This window comes from Canis lupus, chromosome 23 (assembly GCF_048164855.1).
Source record: "Canis lupus baileyi chromosome 23, mCanLup2.hap1, whole genome shotgun sequence".
Lineage (NCBI taxonomy): Eukaryota > Metazoa > Chordata > Mammalia > Carnivora > Canidae > Canis > Canis lupus.
In genome coordinates this window covers 8,876,250-8,888,475 of record NC_132860.1, presented here as the reverse complement: position 1 = coordinate 8,888,475, position 12,226 = coordinate 8,876,250, and the positions used below count along the sequence as shown (strand labels likewise).

The window sequence follows — 12,226 nt, the reverse complement described above, 5'->3', positions numbered from 1 at the left end:
ATATCAGGCACTCCCTGACTCGGGGCCCTCGTGGTCCCCACGTAAGGTGGTCCTAGCAGACTTTCGTCTGCTCATCCCTGCATTATCCGCTACAGAACTGGCAGGAATGTGTGGGCTCCATCTTCTGTCACCTGGAAGCCCCCTCCACACAGCTTCTCTCCAGCTTGTCCCTCCCCGACCTAGGTGGCCAAGAGGCAGACCTGCCAAGTCTGAGCTGAGTAGATATCCATCCAGGGCCTGGAATGCCAGCACCCGACTTGGAGTGATTCTCTTGGCGCCTCTACTCTTTTATCTTCGAGGAGCGCAAGGACTCCACCTTCTTTTCCTTGGTGAGGGGGCGAAATATGCAGACTCTGTGATCGTCAGACATGACCACGCTCCCTGCTCTGTGACACTTTTTCACCTGGATGTTCTGTGTTCTTTGTTTTCGTTGGTTTGTTGTTGTCTTTCATCCATTGAGGCATTTTATTTGCAAGTATGTATTACATCCCGAGAAAAGGAATCCCAGGATTTTCCCTCCTGTGTGTTTTCACCTTGCATCGTCATGGTCCGTGGTGCCAGCTGAGGTTGTCCGTACAATGAAACCAAACTGGTGGGACAGGAGCAGATTATCCTGCCATTTTTCTTAATCTTTGAGTTGTATATCCAGTCTGGGGCTGATCCCTCCATACTTGTTTAACCTGCCCATGAGGTTCACAACGATTTTCCCAGCTCTGTGTTCATCAGGGATTTCAAATTGCCGATGTAACTGTGCTTCATTGTCACATGTAGAAACTGAAGGATAACTTTGGAGCACGGCTGAATAAGAGCCTGGTGTTTGCCTCTCTTTTCGGCCTTGTTAAAGCTCTTAGAGCATCTTTCAGGACGTTAATGTGGAGTTTATGGGAAATCACATTACAGTGGCATGGAAAGATGGCAGAAAGAGTCCTCTAGATCTTCTTACCTTGACTTTTTGGGGTAGGGGGTGATGATGGTGTTTGATAGTAAGACTGGTTCTGGACTAGTGCAGTCTTGTGGGAAGGTGCCTGGCCCTGAGTTTTGTCAACTCCCAGAACTTACAGAGGAAAAGTACATAGAGACTTTTATACTCAAATAGGCTTTATTCACTTTATTCAATTTCAGGGTTACAAGAGCCCTCTCACTTGGCATACTGTTTAAATTGTAGGATAGGAGCCATTTTTGGAGAACCTAGGTGGCAGGCACTGAGCTAAGGGCTGTATGTGTTTTATATCTTATTTAATCCCCCCCTCAGCAACCTTTTAAAAATTTTTTTTTGTTTTTTTGTTTGTTTTTTAATTAATTTATTCATGAGAGAGAGAGAGACATAGGCAAAGAGAGAACCAGGCTCCCCTCAGGGAGCCCAATGTGGGACTTGATGCCCGGACCCAGGATCACGCCCCAAGCCAAAGGCAGACAGACGCCCATCTGCTGAGCCACCCAGGTGTCCGTCCCCCCCGCCCCAGCAACCTTTTGAGACCAGTATTCATATTATCCTCATCATACAGATGAGGAAACTAAGGCCCAGAGAGATTAAGTCCCACATGGGAGGTCTACAAGATCTGCTGTGGCTAAGCTACTCATGCCTGTTTCAGAGGCCTGGTATTTTGTCTCTCCCCACCGTTTACACTTCTAACCACCTGCCTAATTACTAGAAAAGCATTATTGTGTTTAAAGAAATAATGTAGTTTTAATGCTTTTTGTTTTCCTTTTGAAGATGATTGAGTGCCCCGAGGCTTCTCCTCTGATGAAAAACATCAGTGGTTGGAAAGCCCCACAGGTACTTGTCTGCCTTTTTCAATGACTAAAGCAGGGTTTGGAACCCCAGGAGGGTGTATGCACCTGTCTTTGAAACATTGCAGCAGATCGTGCCCTGCCCCAACCTGCCTGCCAGAGGACCACAGAGAGCCTTTGTTCCAGGGTAGAGGCTGCAGGCCCAGATGAGCCCCATGCAGACGCTACTGGTTTGGGGCACTTCCCCTGGACTAGGTCTTCCCGTCCCCTCTGTGTTCCAGAAGGTTGGACCTATCCATTGTCAAGTGAGCTTGGGCCTCACCCCAGCCTGGGTGATTTTCAAGGTCCCTTCAACCCCTCCCCGACACACTCCACCTGTCTCGACCATCTGTACACCTGTCCTGTGAGGAAGGATGGCCTGTATCCTTGGGAGTTCTGAGAACACCTAGCCCTGAGCCCATCCTCCTGTCATGGAGAAGTGCAGGTCTAGGGGGTGAGGCATATCCTATTTTAATCCAGCAAACATTTCCTGGGCACATCCTGTATACTAGGCATAGTATATCAGTCATGCAAAATTAGGTTTAATTTCAGTTAGTAAAAGAGCTGTACTAGTGGTATGTACGCAGTGGTGGCCAAAGAAAGGCAGTGACTGGCTTTGCCTGGGCAGTTGGGGGCTTTCTGGAGGCAGTGATGTTTCCCCTGGGTTTGACAGGGTAAATCAGGCATTCACCAAACAGGAAAGGGAGGCCGTGGGAAATCTAGACCAAAGACGAGGCATATAGATAATATGACAGGAGCAAAGATTATGTCTTTGTCAACCTTGAGGATTAGAGGGACAGAGGCAGGAAGAGCCTTCCAGGTGCCTCCAGGAAGGAATGAAGTTGGTTGCTGACTTGATGAGCTCAGACCTGGCTTGGCCAGAAACCTAGATGCTGAGCTTCTTCCCCTTTTATTCTAAGCCAGAGAGCAGACCATTAGAAGAAAAGCAGCAGGCGGATTGTTTCCATTTCCTCCTACCCACATCACCTCTTTGGCAGTGTGGACCTGATTCTGTTACCAAAAGGGGCCCTGTAGGCTCTCACACCCCTCATCTGTCCCATGTCCCCTGTGGGTACAGTCATTGACTGGTTTGATGAGCAGGACCTAGAAGGGCTGCAGGAATGGGGTGGGAAGTTATGTGGTGAATGTAGGTTATGTAGATGGCCCATCTGGAGGCACAGTGCTCCGGAATCCACAGTCCCGAGTCAGCTGGGTGAGCTGTATGGTGCCCTGGGCTAAGGGAACCGCCTAGGAATTCTGACTCTGCAGTCTGATCTGGGCTAGCCCTCCCTCTGTGCCTCACCCCCCGCCCCGTCCCTTCTTCCCTACGAAGCAGCTTTCTTTGCATTAGATTGTTCCAGTGTTTGTGCCTTTGTAAACCAGGCCTGAGGTTTCTCTGAAATAATGCTGAAAGAAAAGAACTGTTTTTCCTAACCTTCATGCCCAACATCCTGTACAGCATCTGTGCAGATTCATACCAGCCAGTGGGAGCAAAGAAATCAGAATCCAAGGGAATTAAGAGTCAAGGCAATACTGAATTCTTTTTTTTTCTTTTTTTTAAGATTTATTTATTTGAGAGGAAGGAGAGAGAGAGCGCGTGCATGAGAGAGAGAACAGGAGTAGGGAGGGGGCAGAGGGGTAAGGGGAGGAACAGACTCCCTGCTGAGCTGAGGACCCTGAGATCATGCCCTAAGCTGGAGGCAGATGCTTAACCAACTGAGCCATCCAGGTGCCCTGGCAATACTGAATTCTAATGGAAATTGAAAAATTGGCCTCGGTACTTTGTTCATTATTCATGGGTGTGGGCACAGGTAGAGAAGGGCAGTCCGGGTCTCCTGCAGGTTTAGGTGCCAGCTAGCTAGTGTCCATTCTAGCGAGGTCTATGTGTTTTCTTCATCTTCTTTGTCTAGAAATCAAGAGAGTGAGGATAGTTGATTAGACACTAAACGATGCTCTTTTTCCAAACCTTGGGAAATGTCATGAGGGTAACATTTTTGTGGGCTGATGGATTTTGTTTCTAGCCCGTTGGTGCCGCCGGCTTACCAAGCCTCATGGAACACAGACACATGCCACTTGGAAATGTGGAAAGAATACAGTTCTAGCTATTTTGGATACTGTCTGTTATGGACCACCCATGGCAGAAACTGTGTGGCTTCCAACCCCAAACAGAGCATCTGCCACTCTCTAGTTTCTGTGCTCTGAAAAGAAAATGAAGCAGCCCAGACCCCCGCCAACTGGTGGGTGGGTAAACAAGATGTGGTATATCCATACAATGGGCTGTTACTCAGCAATAGGGAGACACAGACGAATGATACATGCTCTAAAGTGGGTCAGCCTTAAAAACATGCTTAGTGAAAGAAGCTACATGCAAAAGGCCACATATTCCATGGCTCCACTTAGAGGAGGTGTCCAGCAGAGACAGACATTGTAGAAACAGAAAGCAGATTCAACATTGCCTGGGAACGGGTTTGGGGATGACTGCCAGTGAGCGTGAGGACTCTTTTTAGGGTGATGGAAATGGTGTAAGATTAGAATTTACTGAAAATCGTTGTGCACTGAATTTTCTGGATGCAAATTACACTTGGGGAAAAGCTGTTTAAAAAAGAAATTTTGCGGATGGCGGGGGGCGGGGGCCGCCTGGGTAGTACAGTCAGTTTAGCATCTGACTCTTGATTGCAGCTCGGGTTGTGATCCCAGGGTCATGAGATCGATTCCCACGTCAGGCTCTGTGCTGGGTGTGGTGTCTGCTTGAGATTCTCTCTCCTTCTCCCTCTGCCCCTTGGCCCCCAGCCTGCTCACTCACGCATGCGCTCTCTCTCAAACACAAAAACCCAGAAGCTCACCATTGACATTTGTCTAATTTGAGATCATTTGTCATTCGTTTCCTTCTTGATGCCTGTGACTGGGGCAAAAGTGGGAAGGAGGATGGAGAATGGGAGCTTCTTAGGTTTCCTTTAGGTGCAGAGCCCTTGGTGGGAGGTCTGAGGAGGCTGGAGGGGGCGTGGCCATATTTTCTGAACCAAAATTGGAAGTAGAGTCAGGCAGTGTCCTGGGTGTTTTGCCCTCATTTTCTATTCAACCTTCACTGAATTCTCGTAACAAGCCTGTAGGGAAGCTGCAGTGGGGCATATGCCCATTTTAAGAAGGAAAACAGAGGCCTAGAGAGATGGAGTCTTCTGAAAACCCAGTCTATCCAGGACGAACTGTAGAGATTCAAACCCAGGTCTTTCTGGCTCAAAGAATCTGTGATCTTTATAATAAAAATACTACCTGCTTAAGAAGCATGTTTTTGAGAAGACTGTGCTCCTGGACAGAGAAAATGATGCCTTAGGGACCGATGCTGAGTCATGAACAGTAAGTGACTTAGCAACCACGGTGGGTAGAGCATATGACAAAGCTGTCTCTGTTTGCCCTGGCTTGGGCTGCCACGAGGTGCTGAAGCAGACATGCCTGCCTCTTGCTGTGGACAACCAGTCCGCCCTTGGGTATGCCAAATTTTTAGTTCCTCCCTTTTTTGTTTTTCTTACGTGGTTCCAAAAAAAAAAAAAAAAAAAATGTAGCATGGAATGTGCCAACATTCCATAATAATAGAATACTTCGAGAAGACTAAAGAATACATATATGCCCACCAGCTAGCTTAATAAATAAAACCTCATTTGGTGTGCTTTTAAATTTGCCACACATGATGGGTATACAAGTAACCCGAGTTACACCGGGTTGGGAGACCCGGCTTGGAGCTGGACAAACCTAAGTTGAAATCCCAAATCCCAACTCCATCACGTACTCTCTTGGAGAGGTCATAAAACCATTCTGAGCTGCTGTTTTTCTTTAAAAGAGAGACATTAATACTCACTTCCAAAGTTGTAGGGACTGAATGAGATCATGCTCATTAAGAGCTTAACCTGATACATACTAATTAGTAGTAGTCCCTGTTCTTGTAAACCATATAACCCGATAGCTATAAAAGGCACGAAAAAATAAATCTTACATAGATTTTACCAGTCCACATGATTAGCTCTACTTTCTCCCTCCGGTGAAGTCAATTTTGCGGGGGCATGGTTTCCCGAGTTCCTTAACAGGTGCCCAGCATGCCAGCTTTTGATTCTGTCCCAACTGCCTGCGGGGCCCAGCTGGGTGACCACGGGTGCGTCCCTTCACGCTCCAGAGCCAGCTGACCACTCCCCCATCCCAACCTCACAATCCGTGACTCTGATGTGCCTGTAAGAACATTTAGAAGCAGAAATGGAACAAAACCACAGGAGTGCGTGTGCTGCCCTTTTGGTTTCCGTAGGATGGAGAAGGAAGCAGAGATGCAGGGCTAGAGCCAGAAACGGGGGGCCTCAGCCAGCTCTGGGCGGCTTTCTTTGCTCCTCGTGTTGCCCAGAATGGTTTATAAGCATCTTCCTTTGTCTGGGCCTGTCCTCGTTTACACCTGTCCACCTGGCATCATTAAAAGCTCCCCGCTTTCACGCTCAGAAGTATCACGGTTTGCAAGAGAAGTCCTACGCTGACCACAATAAAAACTGTTTCTAAGGCACGAACCTGGACCTGTATGGGAATCTCCTACAGGATTCTGGGGGCTACGGTGATGAGTAGCCGAGCCTGGGGAGTACAGCCCCATTCACGCTGTGCTTTCACAGGTATGCTTTTACTGGACCAGCAGAAACAACCTTGTGTGATGGGGAAACTGAGTCAATATTGCCAGCGAGGCCCGGAGAGATCAAGTGACTTGCCTGGAGTTGCACAGCTAGCACCTGCCGGAGTACAGACAGGAACCCCTGTCTGTATTGTCATCTCCGTTTCTTCAGGGCTGGCAGTCACTCAGCCCGGCCTTGTCAGATCACGCCCAGGACACTGGCAGGCGTTCAGGGAATGGGGCTTGTCTCTGAAAGGACCCCATTCATAGCCTCTGCGCTGCGACTGGTCCTGGAGGAAGCTCTGGCTCCTCTATGAGCAGTCTCTTCCCGGCCCGGGGCTAACCTGGACGTGGACGTTCTCCACACAGGAGATGCTCCCCTTGCCAGTTCAGAGAAGGAAATCCAGCCTCAGGTGGAAGCAAAGCAGAGGGAGCCCCCAAAATTCCATCTTCCTGTCCTTCAAGCTGGGTGGCCGTAGTACTTCACCCTCGGGGTCAGCGCAGGCCCAGGCCTTCGCGTCTGGTGTTGAGAACATACAAGGAAGGATTCCCCAGGGAGAAACACCCTCGATCCATAGCCTCGGCCTATGCATCAATATTTTATTCTTTCTCTGCAGCTTTTTATGCATGCCTCGAGGCAAATGCATTTTATTTTATTTTTTATTTTTATTTTTTGGCAAATGCATTTTAACGTCTAAGAGATTCTGTTTTGAATAAAACTTTTCTGCTCCCCCTCAACTCTGTTCACATTTTTTTTTTAATACAGAATTTTTGTGTGAGTTCTTTATGAAAGCGAGTCCTATGGCTTGTCCCCACACCCATCCCAAATTAAAGTTAGTGATTTAGTAGGCAAGGGAGACACAGAGCCATGTGTTTGAGGGAAGGCTGGTGGGATAGAGCAAGGTGAGGATTTGGGAGTGGGGTGGGGGCCACTTGGCATGCACGAAGTGGCTGGAAGCGGAGAGCGGTGTTTCCCCCCAGCGCCCGAGAGCACCTCTGTCCCGGATTGGCTGCTCTGCCTGAGGACAAGCACGGTCTTGCTCAGGAGCCTGACTTTTTCTGGTTGTGTCCTTGCTGAAAATTTCCTCCCGGCACTTGCCAGACATCCAGTCGCAACTTGCCTCACGGATCCGCTCGCATCCCCACGGGGGAGGATCAGCTCGCTTCTCTGCGGCTGAGGCCTGACTTTAATTGACGGTGTGATTCCAACCACGTGTTGGGGAAGTCTGGCCTGTCCTAGAGAAATGAAGCTCCTGAGCAAGAAAGGGCTCCCAAGGCGGGCCTCCTCCTCTAAAAGAATCTCTTTATTGTCTTGCAGAAATCAGGAATGGTAACCTCAAGGCCATCCTAGGCCTCTTCTTCAGCCTCTCCCGCTACAAGCAGCAGCAGCAGCAGCAGCCCCAGAAGCAGCACCTTTCTGCACCGCCGCCGCCTGCCGTGGCCCAGGCGGCCGGGGCGCCCCCCCAGTGCCAGGCTGGCACTCCTCAGCAACAGGTGCCAGCCACTCCCCAAGCCCCGGGCCAGCCTCTCCAGCCGGCGCCGCATCAGCAGTCAAAAGCACAAGCTGAAATGCAGTCCAGGTGGGGACTCCTTGCCGAGTGATAATCCTGTGTTTCGTGGGGCATCCTCCACACGGGCCAAATGGTAGCCTGGGCCGAGCGTGTTGTCGCTTGGGCCTCTTCAGTGCGAGAACCACTGCTAGTGGGGGATTAGCATGACCTTGAAGTGGATGCAGAGGGGCTGCCTCCTGTGCCTGGCGGAGATGTGTACTTTTATGGGTCATGATGGCCAGCAGCCAAAGCTAATTAGCTGCTCTTGCCTTAGCGCTGGCCTATTATGCACATGCTCCTTTGCCATAAACAGCCCCGAAAATAGACCCCAGACTTGTTTGGCATGTTTGCCTAGGAGCTGAGTGTTCAGTGTTATATGTGTGAGTCATTTTACTTACTGTAGGCTAAAGTTATGCTGTGGATGCCTCTGCTTTAGCAGAAGAGAAATATCCAGAGTGCAGAAGAAAGATGGGAAATCCTTAGCAAGGAAGGGGGCGGCCACTTTCCCTGAGGGGACCACAGGCTAGGTTTTGTTAACCTTGGGGAGTTGGTAGTGGCCCCAGCTGTGGTCCTCTGTTGTGTGGGATTAGGGCTTAGATCTTGCTGATGCTCCCAGAGGGACTGATGGTGCCAGTGGGACTCTGGCCATAGAATGATGTGCACTCAGAGCTCCAGGGCAGTTACCATCTACTGTGTCACTATGGGAGTAGTTGGCATTCTTAAACGACTCTGCAGAAGATCACCTTGTAAAACATTAATTTTAATGGCAAAGAGAGGGAAAGGGAAGGGGATTAGGAGCTAGGAAGTTTTTGACTCATGGTAAAATTCTAGAGAAAAGTCCACAATAATTGTTGCTTAAAGCTATAAACCCTTAATTATCAAATCCTCTGAATGTCACTAATTGCTAGATTTCATTTAATGTTTGCCAAAGAGTAATGGCTTTTCTGGTTCCCCAAAAGCATCAGCATTAATAATCATAGGGCTGGGCTTCTCGCTCACGTTCATGCCTTCAGCAGCCCAGTGTAGTTGGACAAAGCACAAATCAGTCCAGACACAACAGGTGCCTTATAGACGGTTACAGCTTTTTCCTTCCCATGAGAAGTGCTACTTCCCGTTTGTGATGGTGTTAAAATCCCGCAGTGATGGATGTGCTGTAAATCAGATCCCCTAATTAATTATCTAATTATATCCAACTTACATTATGGAAATATGTAGGCTAGCCGAAATGCCCGGACTAGTAATGGGGAACAGGCAGCGAGCTTCTGTACCCTGACCTGAAGAACCACCTGAGTGAGAGCCATCCTCTGATTGGAGGTCCCTGGCGGCCCTGGATGATTGAATGACCAGGATATCATTTCCTACTGTATTCTATAGAGAGCTTATTTCCTGGATGGTAACTGGCAAGGGAAGGGTTCTATAGTGGGGAAAGTTGGTAAATCTGGGTTGAGTTGTTAGAACTGTTCTTACTCATCCTTGAATCTGCCAAAATGTAGTTACGTAGCTTGAATGCCTTCCATGTGCCAGGCACTGTTCTAGGCACTTGGAGTTCACAGATGAATGAGACCCCCAGTGTGCTCATTCTTTGCATTTTCCTGGAGGAGGCAGGCAAGTGGGAAGATAACGCTCAGAGTACAATAAGATGAGGGGATTCAGAAGGGTTAGGTTGATAGGTTGGGTTGATAAGAAATTCTCTCTGGGGACAGGACACCAGAGTGGAGAGAGGAAGGACATGGAGCAGGCCGGGCAAAGTTTAGGCGTAGAATAGATCAGCCAGTGAGAGCAGCTGGTGCAAAGGTCCTGTGGTGTAAGAGTAAGCCTGGCAGGTTGGAGGACCAGAAAGAGGGCTGGTGTGGCTGGAGCTCAGTGGGTGAGGGGAGTTGGAAAATGATAAAGTAAGGTACCTGTAAGCAAAGCCTCCGTTTACATGCAAGACAGTATGACCGGTGGTCCCTGGGGTTGCATGGTCCTGCGGCCCTGAGGTCCAGTCACAGAGCACTAGCTAAACTGGGTAAAGAGTTTGCATTTCATTTTATAGGTAACAGGAAGCCACTGGGGGGGGGGGGGGGGTCTTCTTGATCAAGAGAGAAACTTGATTTGATTTAGTTTAAAAAAAAAATCTTGGCTTCTCTGGGATGGTAGAGATGAAAGGCAGGACCCCAGGTAAGAGGCGTTTGGAGTCCTCCAGGTGACAGTGGCTTGGACCAAGGTAGAGCAGACCTGTTGATGGGCCACTTTACACGCCAACAGGACTATGAATAGATGGACTATCTGGAGTGAGGGAGAGAATTCCAGATAAAGTTCAGATTTCTGGCCTGAGCAGTGGTAAATGGTGCCAGTCGTTGAGATGAGGGCACCTGGGAGAGGAACACGGGTGCACGGAGTCTTCCGAAGAGGACGCAGAAAGCATTCCTCAAACTTCGCCACAGAACTTCCTTCGTAGAGCATCTCACTGCACATAGGATTGCAAGGAACATGTGTTGAGCAACCCTGGGCTTGTGTCACTAAGCTATGCTAGCCCGAGGCACCCATTTCCATGGAAGGCGTTTGTTTTCTTACAAGAACCAGATGTTCCAGTCAGGACACCCATCTCCCAGTAAGGAAAAACATCCTACTATTAATAAATGCTTTACCTAAAGAAGAGCCAAACTTACTTGAGCCAGGTTTTTATAACCATTTATTCCAGAGAGATTCCTGCCATCAAGGCCCCCTGACTCTGTGCTGCGGTGCCATGGAGTGGCCTTTGGAGTTGCTCTATGTCCTCTCTTGTCCTTTATCTGGCCCAGATTGGGTTACTTCTGCAGATGACTGGTTTCACACATTTTATACTGATTCTTTCTAATTCTATTTCCAGAAGGCAATCTTATTCTCAAAGTTTTAGGGATCTGCTATCCCATGCTTACACTCTGGCTGTAAATATAAGTCTAGTTAAAATGGCATCACTGGCTTAGTCCCATTGTATTTCTACCCCGCATTTTGGCTTTGATAACCAGAGTCCCAAGGGTCATGGCTTGGACCTTGATCATCAGTGTTGAGTGTTGACGCAAGCCAAGCCCTGGACGCTGGGTATCTTAGTCCTCTGTTACAACTTTGCCAGATACAGAAATGCCTGAACACTGTACCTGTTGGGGTAGGAAACACTAAAACCTGGCAGCTTTTCCATGAAATTTGTTAAGAAAGGAGTCATGGAAGCTGGCAAAGGAAATTTGCGCAGCCGGCATGAGTTAATCAGAGCGACTCCTCCATGATGGCCCAGTGGAGACTCACGTTTACCTCTTCACTTCAGCTCTTATTAATTTCTGTGAGGCTAAGAACTGGCTCCATATTTTGCCTCATGAAATCCCTCACCAGTGCAGAGTCCAGGAGAGGAGCACAGTCCCCAAGACTCCCTTTCTTCTCCATCTGTGTCTACCTTACATACTATCAATATTCGGCTGTTGAGGAAAAATTCAGACAATTGCTTCATTTTTTTCCTTCTGCGCTCTCTCCTGTCTCCTCCTTCACTTCCAGCATTGTCTTTCCCACCTCAGATCACTGCATAGGGTTCCAAACAACGCATGTTGAGAAACACACGTTGGCACAGGATCAACAGGGTGTAGGGTGTATGGATACGAGAAAGGTAAATAGTTCTACCTTTTTATAAGGCAGTAAACAAGTTTACCTTTCAATTAAGCCCAATCAAGATTCTTCACATGTACAAATTTTTCATCCAAAACCTAGAATTTAGGAAGTTCAGAAGACTTTAAGTGAACATTTCTTTAAAAAAAAAAAAGGTTAATTTATTTGAGAGAGAGCAAGAAAGAGAGCAAGCTCAGGGGCTGGGGGGAAGGGATGGAAAGAGAGGGAGAGAGAGAGAATCTTAAGCAGACTCTGAGCGGAGCATGGACCCTGATGTGAGTCTTGATCCCACCATCCTGAGATCACAACTTGAGCCGAACCAAGAGTCAGATGCTTAACTGACTGCCACCCAGGTGCCCCTTAAATGAGCATCTCTATACCATTGAGAGCAAGTATTCCCAACACCAGCGAAACTTGCCAACCTCTATACCCTTGTTTTGGGTCAGCATTTTATGGCACCTTTCTCTGAAAAGCACCCTAGTAGAATAAGCAAATAGAAGTATCTAGATACTCTTAGGTGATTAAAAAAAAATAACGAAAGTTCTTAGATAATCTTGATAGCAATTTCTTTGTATTGGAATTTTGTCATGTCAGAAAAGTTAGACCTGGAAGGAAGACTGTGTATTGTAGGAAACGTGGGCAGAGGGCCAACCAG

The 12,226-nt window shown here is 48.2% G+C and overlaps 1 protein-coding gene across 6 annotated transcripts in view; it reads left to right on the top strand.

Annotated features, from left to right (window-relative positions):
• The window catches only part of NAV2 (neuron navigator 2), a 727,084-nt gene that overhangs the window by 487,679 nt on the left and 227,179 nt on the right, over positions 1–12,226 (top strand). For all 6 annotated transcript variants that reach the window (XM_072793786.1, XM_072793782.1, XM_072793781.1 and 3 more), the window contains one exon: positions 7,725–7,986. In XM_072793786.1, coding sequence (XP_072649887.1) covers positions 7,725–7,986 — 262 coding nt within the window. The remainder of the gene's footprint in view (positions 1–7,724; positions 7,987–12,226) is intronic.